The 21,288-nt window shown below is 47.5% G+C and overlaps 1 protein-coding gene across 1 annotated transcript in view; it reads right to left on the bottom strand.

The window, feature by feature from the left end:
* Positions 1-21,288, bottom strand: part of ADAP1 (ArfGAP with dual PH domains 1) — a 49,361-nt gene that overhangs the window by 5,696 nt on the left and 22,377 nt on the right. Inside the window, exons 5-6 of the mRNA XM_051782004.1 lie at positions 2,878-2,990; positions 966-1,112 (exon numbers count right to left, since the gene is read on the bottom strand). Coding sequence (XP_051637964.1) covers positions 966-1,112; positions 2,878-2,990 — 260 coding nt within the window. The remainder of the gene's footprint in view (positions 1-965; positions 1,113-2,877; positions 2,991-21,288) is intronic.

Genomic DNA, 21,288 nt, shown 5'->3' with positions numbered 1-21,288 from the left:
CAGCCAAAGGGACAGACCAATTTCAGGGTAGTCCAAAAAAATTCAGCCAGGTCATTATTGGATGGCAGGAGAGCACATCCTGCCAAACCACTGTCACAGTGGAACTACTGCATGAGACTGGTGACACTGGTCCTTCCACCAGCCCCCTACAGAAACCTCAGCACTTTAAACCCCAAACCCAAAACACAAGCCTGACTACACTCCTCGCAGCTTGGCTAAGCAAACCACCAAAGCCCAGCAAACCACAGACACAGGCATGATGGTGGGATGCAGCTTTCACAGGAAAGAGCTTCTTCCTCTTATTCTGGTTTAAATTGCAGCCAGGAAGGTGCCTGAGAGTGACCTGAATGACACCGTGCTGTGCTTGCACAAGTGGTGCCTGTTCTGCACCACGGGACTTGCACATCCCACCAGGCAGAGTGGAGGATGGAGGGGAGGGTAAATTTGTGAGCAGCCCCAGACCCATGAGCCCTCTTCTTCACATCTCACTTCAGAGGCACCAGAGCAAGGGATTTGTTTCAATACAAACATGAATATTTGCATTTTATAAAGGATGAGACAGGCAGAACAACAATTCCTCGCTTCTCCTACAATCCAGTTTGCTCCCCTTTGGTGAGTCTTTGGATTAAGTCCCCTCATTTTTCAGTGTTCCATCCACCCCGTCTCCTTCTCCAGGTACTGAGGAGCCTCCCTTAAAGAATCCTCTGCTCCAAGTTGCAAGCAGAGGAATAGCAATTCCTTCCATTTGCATCTTGTTACTTAAAAGACACATTTTGCCACCTTTGTCCTTGGAAGGACATAAGAAACATGCTCAAAGCTTGTTCTACATCCTGTACCCCCATTCTTTCCACCCCCCTCCCAGCAATTCCAGCTGGGTTAGAGCCTGGTGTGCCACAGGCTGGCTCTGGGCAGCACTGACCTCCAGGACCACAACCCAACCCTTCTCATTACTTCTGTGCCCTCACCTTGCCATCTTCATGATAGACAAAGATGTTCCTTGTGCTATTGTCCTTCAAGTAAGTGATCTGCAGTCCGTGTGGGTTCCCAATTTTTGCAGGCTGGAAAGTCGCATTTAGGTGTTCGATCTTCATAATTGCTTTGGGTTCTTTTGCCTGAAAAACACAGCCGAGTGAGCAAACACCTGAGAATTGGCTTTCAAACCAGAAAGCAGCTCACTTGGTCAGAAAAAACTCCTGATTGAGGCCATTAGCTAAAAAGACCTGATTCCCAGCCCACAAAACTACCTGGTGATGAGATATCAGAGACTTTGCTTGGGCATCAGTGAGTCCTTCCTGCCAGCCTGGAAAAATGCTCTGTTCGGCAAAATTCAGCAGAGATGCAAAAAAATCCTACAGACTGCTAACTAACAGGCCAGGATGCTTTCTGCATCTCCAGCACCCACAGCCAGTTCCTCCTTGTCCCAAAAGGTGGAGGATTATCCCCCTTGCCAATATCACACCTGGGTGCTCAGCTGGCAGGGACACCACGTGCATGTCCCCATCCTCTCACATGAGCCACTGGCTGCTGACTCTTCTCCTCCCCTTGCCTTCCAAACTTGGAACTTTCTTTTCAGAGGCACAAATATAGTCCTTACAGCCCATCTCTTGGGTGGGTTAGCCCAACGGAGAGCCTGGATCAGGCCCCCTCAGGCACCACCCCAGCTGCAACCTCTGTGACAGGTACCACCATAGCACTGTTCATCTTCTTACAAAATGTCTTCAGAAGTTTACCATCTTTCAGGACTGCCCTGAGAAGTGAACCAGCAAGTGTGAATAAGACAAATTCCAACAAATACAGATCAGGCACTTGGTAACACCAGGTTTAGGGCACAGCCAAGGGCCAGCAGAAGGTCGTGCCGTGGTGCCATGGTCCCCAGCACCAGGCAGAACTCTTGAGCTGGCAGAGCTGTTAGTGCCACTTTGGGAACTTGGGGACTTGCCATGGACACACAGCTTTCATGGGTGGCCATGGAGGGGGAAATCCCAGCACAGAGGCCATGTCTAGACAGCACTGTTCCCACTACAGCTGTGGTCAACAACGAAGCAAAGCAGCTTTAAACTATCAGAGCAGTCAAGAGTGACTGAATGGGGCTGGTGGGACTTTCACTTCTCCCTCAGTAAGGACGGGCTCTCTCCTCTCCATGAGATGCAATTGCACCATAACAGACCAAGCTGAAGGAGAAGATGGTGCTGTCAAAGCCACAGAGAAGTGTGGGTGGGTGCTCCCCTCCTCTGCAGGTTGTGGCTCATCACGACACCACGACTGCATTAACTACTTGAGAAAACTGTCTGGTGGCTTGTCCTGGGCTGCTCTCAGCTGTGATGTTCAGGGAAGACTCAAAGATCATATAAAACACCTTGGCTTCCCCCAGTATGTGGTGCAGAACAGTGGAGTGTCCATCCATTCATCACAAATGCAATTTTCATGGTTACAGCTCCATTGCTCACTTACAATAATGAAATGTGCTCTGGGGAAAGAGACCAAGTAGTTTCCATACTACTTGACATGGGATCTGAAAAACAGAGAGCTTTCCCTCCAGATTCCACGTCATGTTATGCAAAGGATGATTCAGGCCCCAGTGACCGCTGTGAGGTGGTGGTACCTTCATCACAAGCTAACCATCACTATGAAACCCATGTCAGCTGGATGGTGCAAAGCTAGAACTGGCCAGTTGGGGCATCTCACCATGAGTGTGGTGGTGGAGCACGAGCAAACCCTACTCAAGAGAGCAGTGAGCTGTACCTGGTGCTTTCATCCTGGAGCAACTGGGGGTTCAGTGCTTACAGAAACTGGAGAAATAAACTGGTGGCCCAGGAATCCCGTGTTCAGAGATGCTCTCACAGCTGTGATCTGCACAGAGCAATCCCAGGTACTCACGTCGTTTTTGTTGAAGTACTTCAGTGCACCTTCTCTCTCCGACAACACGAACTTTCGGCTTAAGAACTGCCCGTTGTCACGTCCTCTCTTCCACAGAAATCCTTCTCGGTACCCTGCAGCAGAAAGGAATGGCCGAGAACCAGGGATAAAATCCTCTATTTAAAAAAAGAGTTGGGGTAAAAAAGAGGAGATGAGCCCTGGTTTCAGAACTAAGCAGACCAAGTGTGTGGCTGTTTTGCTCGAGACACGAATGGAACAGACCTTCTCCTTCAGCTTTGCCCTTTTCATTCCACCCTTGTTCTTTTCCAACAGCTTGTGCTTCAGATGTCCCTGCTCTGACACTCAATTTAAGATACAATTATACAAAGAGCCCCACTGAAATGGTGTTCCCTTTCTTAGTTTCACCCCTGTTCGATTTTTGGTACTAGCTCTCAGGAATGATGATTTTAAAATTAAAAATCATGTTTTATAACAACTTGCAAATCGTAGCTAAACTACCTTTTTTTTTCCCATATGCCAAATGGCACATTAATGCCTCTCCTTCACCTGCCTGCTACAAGCCAGTGGTGTGCAGAAATTCCTTATTCAGCCTACTTTTCACTTGTCCATCCTGATACAGATTTGATTTAAACCACTGATGAAAAGATGCAGAAAAAAATCCCTCAACTAGTTCCTCAACATTGACTCTACAGTTACAAGTGAGATAAAATGTTTCCATGACGTTAAAACCTAAAGCAAGAAAAAATTCACACACAGACTTCTACTGGGCTTACGAGATCCTGCACCAAATACTTTCTCCAGTTCCTCAAAGAGACTTAACTCAACATCAGACAAAGTCATCACTGTCTGCCACAAATAGAGCCAATGGCCAAGCCTGTGCTGATGCTGAATGCAAGCCTTGCTGAACTGCATGGAAGTGGTGGAAATATTTAAAGCTCTCAGCAGCTTTTCCTTTGTCTCTTTATTCTATACAAGGCATGGGCTGCAGCAGGGCTTGATTTTAAAATGCAGGGCCTCATCCTGCCCCCTGAACAGGTGGATGCTGCCCCTCAGGAACCAGCCCAAGCGTTTTCATTTGGGGACTGTCTGCAGGGACACCCCTCCTGTATTATTACAGCTCACTCCCAGGGCAAGCCAGCAAGAAGGAAAGCCTATCTTTTCTTTCAGGAATCCCCACCTGGGCTTTGCTCAGCTCATCAGAGCACGATGGGCACGCAGAGCTCAGTTCCCAGAGCAGCTCAGCTCTACAAGTCCTGGCTGTGGGTCTCATCCGTTCACTCATCCTGAGTGTTTCATTATGAACATGTGAATGGCAAAGGATGCTGCAGACATTCCTGGTAAAACTTGTTCCCCACCAAAACACCTTCTTTTGTGATTACTCTTAGCTCTTAAGGGATGAAGAAAAAATTGTTCTGCATCTCCCCAAAGATGACCTCAAATCATTGCAAATCTGTAAAGTCTACCTAATGGCCACCTGGCAGATGGGCACTGTAACAGCTGCATATATGAAGGAAGGGAAGCCCAAAGAGATTTGGTGAGCTGCCCAGGACAAGGCTGTGAGCCAGTGTTCATGTCAGGTTGGAAACCCTGTTTTCCCTGCCCTTCTTACATAGGGACATTTAATTATTTTGATCTTCTCTTTCTAACATTTTGGGGCAAAACACAGTATCCACTCCACAGTATCCTTCCACCGCAAGGAAGAACTAAAAAAACCCAACACAACTAAGAGTTATCCCTCACATGGCAGCTCTTCCCAGATTGCCTCAGCAAAAGAGCTCCTGGCTGCTCTGACAAAGCCAGCTGCTGATTTCAGTGTTCTTCAGTACAGATTTCTGCTTGCTTCTTTTCTTTTTTTTCCTTTTTCCCTCCCTCCCTCCCTCCAGGGCTGCATCCTTGGGAGCTGCTCCTCTGCTCTGCCCAAACCTGCTGCCTGCATCCCTGTCAACATCCATCAGTGCAAACCACTGTGAACTGGACTTGAACCCAACATGAACCCAAACAGGTTCCCCAGGCAAACAGTGTGTCAGCAAGACATGTCCTCAGTGTCCTGATCTAAAGGGTTGTGAAAACAACTAGAGAAGGTGCTGAGAAACAAAACTGCAGGAAGCTGAACAGGCAACAGATCTCACACCAGAGGGCATTGGAGTTGGAAACCAAACCCTCTCTTCCTTGTCTCTGTGGGCTGAACCACCTGAGCAATATTTAGAGTTCTCTGGCCACATCCAGATCTTCCTGGGTGGTGAGGCCCTGGCACACATTATCCAGAGAAGCTGTGGATGCCCCATCCCTGGAAGCACTCAAGGCCAGGCTGGACGGGGCTTGAAACAACCTGTGGAAGGTGTCCCTGCCCAGAGCAGGGGTTGAACTAGATTTAGGTCCCTTCCAACCCAAACCATTCTGGGACTCCATGAAGGCTGTTCTGCTTATGTTGAAGCTGAACAACCACTAGCCCTACAACAGCTGCTGGTCACTGGTGTTAGACTGTGCAGCATCATGTCACCAACACTCTCCCAAGGCCCAGAACGAGGGATGCAGCTGCCTGCCATCATCCCACTGATCACCAGCACCCAACTGTGACTGGAGAAAGGACTACCTGCTGGAGAGCACCTACAGCCATCCTTTAGAAATGCCACTCTTGCTTTGCTAACACCGCTGCTGTTTGGATGTCAAGTTCTCTGCATCACTTCAGCTGCCTGCCAAGGAGGAAAATCAACCACTTGCCTTCGCAAGCTGCTCTGGCACAAACCTGTGACACTTGCAAAAAACCCCCCAAGCAGTCGTGACAAAGTTAGCCAACAAATGGCATGTAATATGACCTGAAACCACACAGCCCAAATGGGTATTTTTGACCTGTAACATGGTTTCCAAGGTAAAACAAGGAACTGGCACTTCCACACTCACTTCATCACCACAGCTAAAACTCTGGGGGCAAAGAAAACAGGGTCACCCTCTTGGTTGATTGAAAAGAAGATAGTGCATGGCCTTGTGTCAGCTCAGGTGGGCTGGTGTCTGATGCTCCTTCAAGCCAGGCAGGTAAAACTGGCAGGACCCACTGGGTGCTGTGGTGTAGCCCAGCCTTCTTGCTGTCTGAGGGGCTGCAGAGGAAGCAAGGGAGAGGACTTTCTATCACGAAAATCTGATGTAGCCACCATCTTTCTATCTGACTTCTGCCAGCAATTGGTTCAAGTTCCCTATTTCTTAAGAAGAGGGATATTGCTACTTCCCCACCTCAGAAAGCTGTTACAGTGCTTAGTTAATGATGGGGGTTTTTGGTCTCTGAGAATGTGGATTGTAGGAAGTACCCAGAATCAGCTTTAGCCTTTGTTCTCAGAGAAGAAAAAACCCTCCTGACAGCAGTGGATCAGATCCACTGTCTTGCAAAAACCAGGCCATGGCCTTTGCTTCTGCCATCTTAAGTAAGGCATTATAAACTGGGACTTAAAACCACATCTGCTCTTTACTTTGCAGTTTCATATGCAATACCATACCCAAGCCCAAATGCATCATTATGTGGTTTCTTGCCGCCTTCTCTCAGTGCAAGACAAAGCATGGGAGGCTGAAATAGGAGAAAAAAAATGTACTTGTGCAAGTAATCCAAGGGCAATCCCATTTCCTAGAGTTCAGGCAGCGCATCTCCTCCTACAGAAGCAGGTTTCCCTTCCTCTAAGCAGTTAAAGTGTGTTGACCCCAATTCAGAGCTTTGGAGAAGATACAAATACAACTCCATCACTTTGCTGCTGAAATTGCAGGGTATATATCTCCACTCCTCTGTGTGTCAGGAGCTGAGCACTCTGCTGTATTAGCATTGTAAGATGTTAATTAAGGCAGAACGGGGGATAGGTACTCACTAGACACGGGGGATAGGTACTCACTAGACACGATGTGCCCACCCTTTCTGAGAGGTTAAGGAACTGCATAATTATGGGAGCAGTTGAGTGGTGAATCCTTGACATTCCACATCCCCTCTGACCCGGTGTCACAACCTTTGTTTTAACAAGGAGTCTGAAGGACACTCCTTCCAAAATACCCCCCCACCATCCATAGTCAGAGGGCTGGATGGAGAAGATTCTCTGTTTTCCCTACGGACTGGACTTGTAATAGGGCTGCCTAAAGAACTGTGCCTCTTGTTTGGCCTCAATGTAAATGGTTTGCTTTGATTGCTCTAAGTTTTAATATATTTCTTCCTGTAGTATTCAACCACCATCAAAGTAAGACATTTCAATGACTTCAATCTGAATATTTTAAGCATTTGCATTTAGATACAAGTTGTAAAATAAGGAATACTAAATTTTCTCATGGAGTGAAAACATCACTCTCTGTCCACACCCTCCCCACACATAAGGCAGCCCTCCTGCAAGCAGGGTCAAGGTTGGTCAAACCCCTTAGAGCTTTCAGTCAAAGCTGCAAACACTACCCCGCTCTGCTTGCTTTTTTGCCTTTGTTTTCCCTGTCTGCAGCTGTGCTGAGGAGCTTATAACTTCCCTACAAACAATTCTGCAGTCATCTCCAGATAAATACGCTTCCTGCTGGTCCCATGTTCAGCAGTGCAGAGACAGGAGTGTTGGAGATCTCAGCATCCCGATGCACAGGAGGCAGAGGGGACCTGGAGGGCTTGCTAATGAGATGGGCATCCTTCCCCCAGGGCTTCTCCTGCACCGACCAGGGGAGGAGCCACCAAGAGCTGCTACTGCTCGTGCACAGTTCAGTGCTTCAGAAATTAAAGCCTCAGCAAGGAGCGAATGAGGATGCGTTCAGGGATCCTGCAAACCAGTCTCTGCCCCCAGGACACCTGGGAGATAAGTTCTTGGTGCACCTGATGCAAGGTGGGTGCCTGGCATGTCTCACCTCACAGTCACAGGCTTGAGAAGGGAGTGATCTCCCTTCACCTCCCTTTAGAGAACTCTTTACTCCCAGCTAAGACAACACAACCTCATCGCATCTCACCCAGCCAGGCAAAGGAGCCTGAGACCTCCCCTGCGCAGCACCCTGACACCCACAGCAGCCGCTTTCTCAGGCACGCACAGTTTGAGGCGCAAGTTTCCCAGCTCTTAATCAAACAGTCCTCTCTTAATGAGCACTTAGCATCCAAATTACCTTTCCTAAAGGCCATTTTGCAGAGAAGGGTTTCCTGTTGCCATCCAGTCTGCCTCTGCTGTCTTCCCGGAGCTCATAAAACAATTATTGTCCCGCTGCATTGTCGAGCCTCAGCTATGGATGCAAGCAGCTGATGAGATTGATTGCTTCCACAATACCCAATTAACCCACTCACTCTGCAAACGATTGACTTAATCAAAGGCAATTAGCGCTTGAATGGCTACATCAGACAGAAAGCCAGGATTTAGTAGATGATTCAGATAACACCATACAGACATCTCCTTGGCCTTCTGAGGGAAAACACCATCACTAATGCTCAGCTCAGAGCTGGAAGTAGACGAAACCTCAGGTCGGTGGTGAGAGGTGGCACAGAAAACACAAGGGAGAAGGAACACATATTTCCCTTTACCGATAAAGGGGAATTTGAAAAGCACCGATGTGATGTTCCCCTTTTCCTCCTTTTTCTGCTCATGCAGGACCCAGAGCATCAACCAGTTGACCAGACCTCAACTACCAGCTGTCATGAAATGGTACCTTTGGTCTCTGACAGCTCTGGATAGTCAGTCCCCGAGTGCTGGAGGTACAGGGCTGTGTCCCATTACTAGCCCTCTGAGGAAAGTCAAACATGTTTTACAAAACCACCTTCAGTATTGATTTCTTCCAAGGCATCTTCTCCCACAACATAAAAAAGATGCCCCAAAAGAGCCAGTTTGGAGGCAGGACCACATCTCTGCAGAAATACAGGTGTTAGTGTCCTCAGAGACTATTTTTCCTCCGGTCAAATCACCCCAAACCAGCACAGCCAAAACCATTCAAAGCCTGAGCATGGGCTGAGCAACCCAGGTCCTCTAAAATAGAGGACAGAGACCATTTTAGAACATGTGTAGAACAACTTAAAGGTTGAAGCCAAGCATGGAAAACAAACTCTCCAGATCACTGCAAAAAGACATTGTCATCTTGCTTCATCCTGAGCAGCAAAACTATTGTAATAGAAAAAGGTGTTAGTTCGGCTACCCAGCTGCTCAGATAAATATGGAAAATAGAGCCAAATGCACCATATCCATGGAAAAAAAATGGGGCTGAGCTTAACTACACATAAAGATCTGAGTCTGACAGAAAGAAGACGAGGTCTGTCCCCACACACATGTGGCATTTAAATGCAAGGTTGGTCCCTGGGTTTCCAGTCCCATTTAATGTCACTGTGAATACACTTCATTGCTGGCTCACAGCTGAAAATCCAAATTGCTTGCAAGCAAAGCCCCAATAATAAAGCCGAAATCCATTAAGCTTGTGATGTTTGCCACTATTTAAATCTGATTAAAATTGTACATGACACCACTAAGCCGAACATTCAGAAAACACTCCTGTCAGGTCTGATGTTTCCCCATGTAATCCAAACCCCCCCCTTCTTTCACCGGGTTGTCAGCTGAAAGGAGCCATAATAAGAGATCATGTACCTAATCCAGCTTCCTAAGCTGTTTTTAACTGGTTTCTTTAATCACATGTTATGATTCCCCACGGAGCAGCTCTCAGGTGACAAAGACATTAGCACAGTCATTCATACTCCCGGAAGGTTTCTCAGATGGGATCACTTTTCCCCTTGTGCCGACTGAGTGTGGCAGGAACGAGACACACGAGGTGCCTCTGTGGAGCCAGGGAAGCCATCAGCGGCATGAAAGGTGGGAAATCACGGCATCAGGAAGCGACAGCCAGTGGGCAAGAGACTGCAAGGTAAAGTAGTGCAAAGGACTCTTATCAGAGAAAAAACTTCTTTTAGCAGAGTGATATTGATCTCCCAGTGAGCACTCACCTCCCCTGAAAATGCTGCGTGGGAACAAATATCAGGAGAAAACACCAAAATATACAGTTCCCAAGTCTTCACCTGCCTGCTTCAGGCATATCAGGTTTGGTAGAGAACACGGCCACATCCTCCCTTTTATCAGTTTATCTTATAATTGACCATCGACACAGTACAACTTCCGTGGTAAGTTAATTACTGAGCAAGTGTTTATATATTAAAGATAAGACCATAGCTGACTGCTGCAGAGCAATTCGATTGTATCTACTGGGAGATGTTACAACCCCTTGCTACAGAAAATGTCTTTTCTGGAAGCCTTGCGCTTGCATTATTGAAAATTGAATGTGGAATCTAATTTTACTTGGAAATCAAACGCTTCCTCTTCGAGTGGCATCCCTGCATACCCACCTGGGAGCTGCTGGCTGCTCAGAGAAAAAACCCTGTTACAGGTAAATAACCTTCAGGTTTTGATCTTTTGAAGCCAGTCTTTTGTAATAAAAGGCAGATGAAAGCTGGGAGGTTACCAGTGCGATGCTCATCCCATTTACCAGCACTGAGTGCACTCAAAGCCTGATTTAGATGGAGAGCTGGGCAAGAAAACATTTAAGGACAGGCATGCAGTGCTAAGTCATAATAACACCTGTACAGCAGTTCACTTCAGGAGCTGAATTTTGAAAGCTAAACCGCTCCCAAATCACAGGGCAAGGATCCTCCTTGGGCAAGACATAAACGCTTAAAAAAAGAGAATCCTTGCTGCAGCCACTCTGAGTTACTTGCACAGAATCTGCACGGGAAGGTGTTCTGCAGCTTTCCTTCCTGGTATCTGGAAGAACTGCTGCCTCCATCCCACACCCATCCCCCCTGCCCACCACAGAGCTGGTCCTGCCGGGACCTCTGCAAGGTGAGGGAGAAGCCAGATGCAGCCCTCACATGCAACTGCAATGAGTCCTGTGCAGAAAGCAAAGAGGTGACACCCTGAAAGAGCTGGGGATGAGGAGAGTTTTACCCTTCATACACACCACAGATGAGCTGCACCAACCTGCTGCTGAGGCTTCAGCTCAAAACACCTGCAAAGCACCAGGGACCACCTGAAGGTCTGGATTTCACAGAGGCGTCCTCGAACCCCAGCTATGGGATCAGGAGCCTCCCACCCCTGAATAGCTTCAGATCTTTAGGAGTCTCTTACCCACACCAATAAATAAAATCTCAGCCTGGGCAGCTGCTCACACAGATCAATCCAAGGAAGGATGAGATGAATTTAACCCCCCAACAGAGCTTTACAGAAGTCAGCAGAGAAGTTCACCACAGACTTCAGATAGGTTTAAGACCCTCTGTCCAGGGCATCCTAGAACGAAGCATTTTCCCCACACAGGCAGCATTGACACACAAACATAGATCATGGAAACCCATTCTCACATGCACATAACATTCCTCTTTCTTTGCTTTGAAGAGAAATCCAAAAGGCTTTGAGCATATCTGCTGCAGTGCTAATGGCTCCTGAATATCTCTTATTGAGCATTCAATACATTTACAGTCAAAACTTTATGCAGGAAAGGAGGGGGTTTTTTTTAAATTTAGGACTTGTTCCTCTCTTGGCTGCTGGTGTTACAGCTGTCCCAGAAATCAGCCAGTACAGGATGATCTGGCAGCTGTGCTATCAAGGGAGGAGCACTTGGCAGCGCAGCCGCAACCTCCAGGTTGCACAAGGACATTTGCACACCTTGATTTTTCTAAAACTATCACCCCCCCATCCCCTGGAGCAGTGTAATCCCACTTAATGAACTCCTGGAATTATATAAATCAAGGATAAATTCTGTCCCATTGACCAAAACTCTAATTGACTTTGCTGGGCTAAAATTTTTTCTTCCAGCCTCTGCAATGCGTGAAAGTTTGAAATTCACTCCCTGTGGAGCAGCCTCCTTGTCTTTTAGGTATTTTGGGGATATACTGTTTGTTACTGCTGTGCCACATAACCATGTCCCTCATGGGCTGCCCTGGTTATGAAACTGGAGGTGGCTGCTTTGTCTGCACCTCAACTGCAGCAGGATTTATAAAACCAGTCCTATTTAGTCAGCTGAGGAGCCACCTCCAAGTCCAGTTTCACTGTAAGCATCCAAGAAGTGAGGTGTGGACAACTCCTCTGCTGCAGAGGCTTCCCTGCTGCATCAGAGATTTCAAGGTGAAAAGGTGAGTGATCTCCCTATAGGGGGAAAATGCAGGTGGAAATGGGCTGGTGGTGGGAAGAAAAGCATCAGCTTGCTCCCACTTTTGAGTCGAGGATGATCTAGCTCAGCTACATCTCTGGCAAACTCCAGAAAAAGACATGACCTCACCCCAGAAAATGTTCTTCATCTGGTGAGAGACAGAAACTGCCCGACCCTGCACAGGTCTTCAACGCAAAACGGATCTTTCTTTAGTGGAAATTTAATTAAGCTAGGACAAGTTGCCATGAAAACAGCCTTTTCCATGCCCTTTGTTATCCTATTGCTTCCCAGTCACTCCCTTCTCATTAGCAGAAAAAAGATGCCTCAGCCTTTTGGTCCTGTGTCACTACACAGGGAATGTGAATGTGCATAGTATAAAACCATGGAGAAACACCAGGAGACCCCCAATAACTACCTTCATAAATCAGAAATTGGGAAGGGATGGTTCTATTCTTTCAGTAAATGTTTATCACCAAAAACATGGAGAACCACCTCTCTCCAGTTGGTATAGGTACATTTATTGCCTGTAAAAACCCAAGGTTACAAGAACAGGCAATATCAAAATACAGGTGGTTGACCTCAAATAGGGAAAGCTCAAGGACAGGAGTGAGTAATGATAATTATAGCTGGGGTGTTTCACACATTTATTGATCTTATAGTCTATGCTCATCGGGTGGCCTGACTCTCCCAGGGAACACCTACAGCTCAGGGCATCCCCAGGGAGCATCCAGAGCACACCCCAAGACACAGGCAGCACATTCAGCTGCCAAGGGGTGGAAGGGTTCAGACCATCTCACCCATGAGAAACTGCACTAGTTCAGCAAATTCAACTGACCTCAAACTGACCACAAATTAAATGCTTTTGGTTTGAGTTGACAAATGTAAACATTTCTGTTAAGGATGATGCAAAATGAAACAACATTTCTTAGGTGTGTTTTTGTGAGAGGCCAAAAAAACCCTTAATGAAACATTTTGCACAAAGTGCTTAGATGGAGAAAAAAAAAAGACCAACCTCCAACTATTTAAAATTTCATGGGGCAGCCCTTACCCCTTTCAGCAAGGTTCACTCCCTCGTTGCTCTGCTTCCCCTGCAATGAGCATTGCTGCTGCCTTACTTTTTGCACGAGAGCTGCTGCTCTCTGGCTAATTATAGAAGCTGGATCAGAGCTGTGCTGAAGGCAGCTTGACAGAACCAGCTGTTAAAATTATAGCTGGATCCTAAACTAGCTGTGAACATCCAGCTTTAGCTCACAGTGGTGCTACCCCCTTCCCAGAGCCGGCTGCCAACGCCTTGCTTGGCCAACTGCTCCTCCTCCTCCAAGTTCAGACCCACAGGTCCTCACCTGCGATTTCTGGCTGCCTAAATGCTTTTCTGCTTTAGGGGAGCTGAAGACATCAGAGTATTTCTCTTTGCTAGATGTTTTTCTTCCTACAGCAGCTATCTGTAAGATCCATCACCGCCCCATCACTTTGTCACTGCAATGTTCATGGATTTCCTGGAAAGCGTAACAGCAGTCATTGGCCTCTTGCCATGGCCCAGAGAGGTAGAAAAAATAAAAATGCTCCGAAGTTAACTCTAAAAGAAAGGCTTTTGCGTTTGGAGCCCTTTCCTTTGCCTTCTGGTGGTGACTTTGAGCAGTGTCTCCTTAGCAAGTCTGGGAAATGGTGCAGCATCTTCCTTTGATTCTAACAGAGCCTCAGGAGGTGGCCGTGCTCTTTCAGAGGGCTTGGACTGTGTCTGAATCAGCACTTCCAAATGCTCCTGGAAGGCACTGAGAGGCTGCTCCAGCTCCTGGTCATGTGATGACAGTTCTGTGGAGACGTCAGTGCATCCTGGCACGGGAACAATGCCCTGTGTGGGTCCCTGCCACGGGCCTGCTCCCCTTGCACAAGAAAAAATAATAATAAGACAAACACACTGTGGTCTCCCCTTGCATCCTCCTCACGAGTTTAGTTTGTTAAACAGCTCTTTGATGTGCTTTGTCTTTAGTGCAGCGAAGTCCCTGTTTGATGTTTACATCATTTGTATTGTGGAGTTGTTAACATGGAGTGAGGCTGAGCAGGACCCACCACAGGCAGCTCCCCAGGAGGGCTTGTTCCCTCCACAGCCCCACCCAGACCCACTGCAGATGCTGCAGAGGATGCTGTTAGTCTGGCTGGGGATTAGATCTGCTGCTGGTTTCTTGAGTGGATTTTTTCAAGTGGATCCCTTTCCTTTCAAGGCAATTTAGCTCAGTATTTTTTCACCCTGGAGACAGGCTGTTGTGTCAGTTTTTGCCCTGCTCTGGATGAGGCTGCAGAGAGCAGAAGTGACCTGCACAGCATCACCCCCCAACCCATCCCCTTCCTGTGGTACCAGTGCCAGGGCACACTGAGGAAGAAGAAGTAGATATTTGTTTTAAAGGAATGACTGCATTTCCATCAAACCTCCAAGGAGAGGATGGAGAAAGGTTTTTTTGGAGCAAGTCCTGACAGGGAGTTGTGTAATGTTAAACACATAAAGGATTATATTGGAAAGACATGAAAGGGAGACTTAGCACCAGCAAAAGTGTCCCATCTGCTTCAGCTGAACATATTTTTGACTTTCCTATTTCAACCATTTAAATTTTTTCCAGAGCCTTTCATCTTCAACTGTTCCTCCCTATTAGACAAAAGTTTTTGGGAAGAAAAATAACCCAGGCCCTAGTCCCCCTTTTCTCTACCCAAAATCCACAGCACAGATGCCAGGGCATGGATGCAGATGCCAGACCTCACACCCACCCACTGGGGCAATATGCCCTGCTCCTGGGGCTGCAAACATTGCACCTGACACGTGCCAGGTGCTGCACAGGTGAGGACCAAGTGTGGGGGCTCAGACCCAGCGAGCAAGGCATCACCCAGGGTGTGGGGAAGCAGCAGGACCAGCACCCACCAAACCTGGCTCCCAGAGTGACTCATGTCCCAGCTGATGTCAGTGCCCGGAGAACAGAAGCCTCTCTGTGGCTCTGGCAGCAGGAGAAGGAGGTTTCCGTGCCAGGCAAGGTTACTCACTGGAAGGATGCTTGTGCTTTAACCCCCTCCTGACAACAGCCTCCAGTGACCTTGGTGCTAGGTTGGGAGAACTACAGGGTTTGGAGTTGTCCATTGGACACTCACACCCTCATCCCTCTCGTGATAACCTCTGGACAGAGGCTGCTTTTTCAGGGCATCTAATGGAGCACCCAGAGCACTGGATGCAATCTGCACACAATGTTCTTGTGCACCCTTGAAGTGCTAAAACATTCTTATGCTCCCTTGAAAAGCAAACTGTGATGAGGTTGCATCCTTTTTGGAGAGGGCTACAACCTGCTGCCACTTAGCCAACTCTCCCACATTCCTCCCTGCATCCCTCCCTGCCATGCTCCCCCTTGGCTCCTACGACCACAAAGCGTTGGCAGAACCCGCACAGCACCAAGCTCACAGCAGGCTGCAAAACTCAGCCAAGTGGTCAAATTCTCCAGTACAGTCCTTGCCCAATCATTTTACTCTCTGGGACACTGAGACAGGGCAGAGGTCCATACCAAAGAGGTGCAGCATCCCTGTGCCCTTGGCTCCTCACTCAGACATAAATCCAGCTGTGTTCAGAGATCAGTCCCATCTCCAGCTCCCCCAGGGCGCAAACACAAACTGCCAGGTGTGCCAGTGCCAAGCAGAGGAACTGCTCCTGGTGTCAGCTGGGAAAAGTGAAAATGTAGCCAGACTTTGGGACCCAGCAGCCAAGACCTTACAGACAAGGGCAAGACCGAGTGCAGAGATTTGTAACACAGTTTTGCTGAAATCCAGTAAGAGCCAAACCCGGAGCTTTGGTGCAGCCAAATACTGGAACCAGCTGCTGGGAATTCACTGGAAACTGTGATTTAACACAGGAGGCACCAGTGATGCAATCCTAGCCTGCACACCAAGCACCAGCACACACCGCAGGGAACTGGTGTCTTGACTTCCTACCACAAAACATCTCCCCTCTCATGTCCAAATCTCTGCTTCGCAAAACTCAACACGAATTTTCAACAAAATACCAGGCTACCCTGATTTGTGCTGCTTTTTAACCATGCTACTACTATTTTTCTGTTTCCATCTCTAGGTTTATGAGTGACTCGCTTTACAGGGATGGGAAAGAGGGCCTAAGACAGCAGTACCAGGAAGCATCCCTTAGTGAGGGATCTCGTGGCAGCTGCATTTTCCCGACGCACGCTGCTGCCCTGCATCACGAAAACTAGTGCTTCCCATCAGCGAGGGACAGAGCAGAAAATTACCGAGTTTCCCTCAAAGCTCAGCTCTAATACTTGAGCCTTTCAAGCATCAGAAGAGAATTTAATCCTTTTTACAACTAGCATCAGATAACAGTGACATTAAAAAGCAATAGGAGCCAAGCAGCAACTTCTCTTTGGGGCTAATAAGTAGAAATAAATTAACTTATTTCTTTATATTGAAAATTCCTCTCTAAGGACTAAGATCAAGGCCTGCTAAAGCTTTTGACAGCTCTGTTTGCCCATCAGCCACATCTGCATTGAGGTTAAACAGAGACTTAGATTCACAGAAACTTCTGAAAAACTCAGACCTTTGGATCGAGGTTACAGATGCAGCCAGTATTTTCAGAAGTTCAACTCAAAAAAATGCTAAAAGAGTCGGTAATAATTAGGCTTTTTCTACATTTCTATATATGGTGTAAATCAGGAGGCAAGCCACTGGCACTATGGGAAATGTGCCAGCAAAAAAAAAACAGAACGAGGGGGAAATAAAACTCTTTATTTGCATGGCACAATTCACTTTACAGGCACATAACGCAGCCAGGGCTTTAAAGGCCATTTATAATTTCGCAGCATTATGTGGCACTAAAGCTTTCATTCTGGTGTTCAGAGCCTAATGTGACTTAGTGTTCATAAAGCGACATTTCAAACCCCACTGCTCTCACCAGAAACACCTCCATGGCCATCACTCGCTTTTGGGTGCGTTAATACAAACCATGGCAACTGCTCTGCAGAGATTCCTCCTCTGCTTCAGACACCGAACAGGTAGCTGAGATTATAAAGTGATTTTTTCCTAACAAAGTGCTCACGGCCCAATTACAAACCACTCCGAGCTGCCATTGCAGAGCCAGTGACATCAACCGGCGGAGCAGCTCCGGCATCGAACCTTCCCGGGGGCTGCCCCGGGTTTGTGCCGCAGCCCCTCCAACAAAGGGCAGGCGGAGCAACAGCGGCTCCGCTCAGCCCGCGCTGACACCAGGGCTATTTTTAGCACGAGGAGATGTTGTAAGCTCACAGGGGACTGGGGGAAGGGAGGAAAGGTTTAAGGGAGAGAAAAAAAAAAAATGCCGAAGTGTTTCTCCACCTTGTCGGGTCAGAGGAGGGAGGCAGAGCAGTGCCCCGTGCCGTGGCCAGGCACAGCCGCCCTCGAACCGGCGGTCACGCTGGTGTCCAGGCACAGCATGGAAATGGTGGTGTGTTACTTCAGACACACCAAACCCAAATCAGCCAAACACCACACACCTCCTGAAAGGCACTGGGATGCTCCTGCACACCCTGGTGCACCCCGGGCCATACAAGGCACTGCAGGTGACCTTGCTCTGCACCACCACGCTCCCCTATGGCACACGTGGTGCCTGGACAAAGCCCATCGACTTGCTGCTGGTAACCCTCAAAATGGTTGCTTTTATCTCATAGTTTCTCTTAGTGCTCCTGTGAACTCGGTTTCCTAAGGAACCAAGGCTTATTCATCTGTCTCTCCCTCTGGCTTCTCAGCATCTTGGATAATTTCAGCCAGATGTGGCTTGCTGTGTTGCTAAACACACCACTCTCTCTTGCTTATAAAGCAATGGGATAATTTACACACTTTAAAAATCATCCTCATCCCTGCGTTTTGCAGAACTACCCTTGTAGTGGGGCACTGCCTCTTCTTCTCTGAGGAGCTGGCACCTGCCTGCTCTCACCTTACACTCAACTACACTAACGTCCCTCTCTGTGTTTGTACAGTGCTTAGCACAGCACCACCTTGACACCCTCAGACTTTCACCTGGGAAAAGCCAGGAGAGCTGCCCTGGAGTTGGTGGAAATACGAAGAGGAACATCGGACAAGGATGTGGGCTGCACTTGGGGGAAAAAAGAACAATGAAATAATCTTCAGGCTGGTCTGCATGAGAGAAGCTGAGATGGCAGCTGGCTACCATCCCGACCACACACATGAGCTGGCTCAAATCCTCCCCAGTGCTAAAAGCAGCTTTTGATTTAGCTGATAACACCTTAGCAAGAATAGAGTTTCGATTCAACTGTTTTACTCAGCATGGATGTCTTGTGTCTCGTCAGCCAAGATGCCACAGGAAGCACCTATGGCACTTCTCCCCACTCACAAGGAGCTGGTGTCACACAACAGCTGTGTACCACCCTTACCAAGTCACTCCCACAGGGCAACTCCCTGCCCACAGCACGATGCTCTGATCACGGAGCAGCTCCAGTGGGAGGGAGAAGTGTCCCACATTAAGACTTGCAGATAGCATAAACCAGCACAAGCATTGATGGAGCAATGCAGATTCACCCCAGCCAAGGCAGGAATAGGGCAGGGGAAAAAAAAGCAACAGCCCACTCAGGTTCCCATCCAGGAACAACCTGCTGCCCCAACCCTGATACAGCTGCAGTGCCCTGAGCTGAGACTGTGCTCTTTCTTTAAACCTTCTCACCAGCATCCTTGGCCCTTTTGATTCAACTGTCCTTCCCTGCAAGGGAGCTGCAGCCAAGCCCAAGCAGGCTGTATTGCCAGGTAGTGACTTATGGGCACAGGTAAGCCTGTGTATGTGAAAGGCTCCTGGAGAAAACAGCCTCTCCTTGGAGCCAGCACACTCTCTACCACTACTTTATCCCCACCAGTCTGCAGCATAAAAATCTTACTGACTGCAAGATGCCCTGTTCCCTGAGCCTGTGAGCCCTCTCTGCTCTCACCCTCTCTTCTTGCAAACACCCACAGATCAGAACACCCTCCCTGTCCCCAGCCACCCACCACCCCACCCACACAGTGTCACCTCACCTCCTCTCCCTGTGCCACCTCCACCACCAGGTTTTACTGCATGTGCTTGCAAAGCAAAGCGAGGGGATGGTTCTCATGTGGCTTCACACTCCTTTCTGCATGAGCATCTCCTTAAAGACCACATGTGTTAGGGGCTTAGCAAAGAGCATCAGGACCCCTCGAGCTGATGCCTTATTTCCCTGCTCAGTGCTTCAGGCTCTCTGAAGTGCAGTAAAACCTGTGCCCTTTTAGGCTGCCATTAGCACTGGTTTGCCCTCTGGGTGTGCTCAGCCCTGTAATTTGCTCCTGAGGTTGTGAAAAAATGCACTGCAGAGATGGTGTTGCTCTGACACTCTCAGCTCCCCACCAGCCAGGCAAAATGGGGTAAGAGACAGCAGAGGATAAGGTCTGTCAGTTAAAATAATTGGGTTTTAGCTGCAACACTGCTCACTGTTTTGTCTGATCAGGCTCAAAATAAACTGCATTACATCACTGCAGGTCAGACTGAGCTAATAAGGGTCTCTTCCTCACACTGAGAAAGGACGTTTTTGTGTCCCGTGCATTTTCCCTAGTGCTTTGCAGTCAGAGCTCCTTCCAACTGTGTGAGTGCAGGGAAAAATTAATTCAGACTGCTGCCCAAATTATGCAAGAGCCTCATGGAATGGAAAGTGCATATTAACAGATTTTACTATTTTGGGGTGTTCTTTTATGTCTTGTAATTTATTTTACCCATCATATTTACAGACAAACACAAAATAACATATAAGCCAAGAAATCCTTAGGGTGCTGACAAAAGATAGTACAAGCAAATAGGTATCTTCAGAGAAATGCTACCCCTAGTAACTACCTGAATAAACCAGAGTTCATCTGAATAGTGACAATAAGGTTGCAGTAACACCATATTATCTTACTGTGCAGCCCAACAGGCCATCCCACCCAACTATGGAACTACCAGTCAAATAATCAGAGTCTTTCAACTTCCACACCAAAGGATAGGGTTTAAATCTTTAGCTGGTATAAATCTGGATTCCTCCACACTTTTCATGGGATCTATGGCAATTTATATCAGCTGAGGAGCTCCAATCTCCCATGACTAAAGAATGAAAGCAGTGGAGCCAAAGTTCAAGGAGAAAACAATTCCCTTTTGCTCTTTCTTGGCCACATCCACATTCCCATTCTCTCTTTCATGGCCTGGGATGCATCAGAGCAGCTACACCTTGACCAGTTTATAACATCATAGTGCTCCAGCCCTGCAAATACTGTTGCTTTTTTCTTCCTCCATGTCTCCCTTGGTTAAAATAAATCCCTTTGATTAAGAGAAATCAAAAATACCCAAATGAACTAACTTACAGCAGGACTTTTGGAAAGCACTGTCACAACTGCTGTCTGTCAACAGCAGGGGAAAACATTCAAACTTTTTAAAGCCGATCAAAATATTTTTAAAATTTAGCAAACCTTGCAGTTGCCTTGAGATACAGATCCAGACTTTGATGGCAATTACAGTCATCCCATTTCTAGGAGAATTCAGCACCTGTGCCCCATTAAACTCTGTTAAAAGGGACAATTAGCTGGAGACTGACAGTAATTTCACCAGTTCATTTACCAGAAGGGATAAAGCCAACCTGAAACACGTTTATGTGAAAGTCTCAAAACTGTTATCATTCTGTGCTGTTGTGCAACAAACGTACTGCTATTGGAAAGGATGTGGCCACGGTGTTAATTGGGATTGCTGGGGTGTAAATAATGTTTTGTTTCATAAAGTCTGGCTAGGGCAAACAAATTATTTAGCTCACACTACAGCTGAATGAAGAGCTCAAATGTATAAATGGGTGTATCTAAGAATCAATAGTGGATCACCAAAACATTTAATCAGTTTTACTAATCTCTCTGCACTATCTGAACTCAAACTGACTCCTCGCACTAAAATCAATGGTGCTGATATACTCATTAACAATGAAACCACTGGAGTTTGAAACACTAACTGGAGGCAGAGGAGCTGAAAGGCAAGAATAGCACATGGGCTTGTGCTCCAAGGCTTCCTGGGGGAGCAAGAAACTCTCTAAAAACTCCCTTACAGGAATTTTCACTGCAATGTCCTACCGAGGGTAAGCGGCTGTGACCACACGGACAACAGCACATCCCCAGGACAGGGCATCTGATTCAGGGACTGAACCCAGAGCTATGGATCCTCCTCCCAAGACTCAGCTCAAGAGTTGGTTCCAATGCCCAACACTGCCCACACTGGGGATTTCTGCACGTGGGAAGTGTCTTAGTTTCCCAGTTTTGTTCCCCAATTCTGAT

This window comes from Manacus candei, unplaced genomic scaffold, assembly GCF_025592945.1.
Source record: "Manacus candei isolate 608988 ecotype Guabito, Panama unplaced genomic scaffold, ASM2559294v1 h1tg000002l, whole genome shotgun sequence".
Taxonomy (NCBI): Eukaryota; Metazoa; Chordata; class Aves; order Passeriformes; family Pipridae; genus Manacus; species Manacus candei.
The sequence above is the reverse complement of the archived record's forward strand: the minus strand, read 5'-3'. Positions and strand labels throughout refer to the sequence as shown.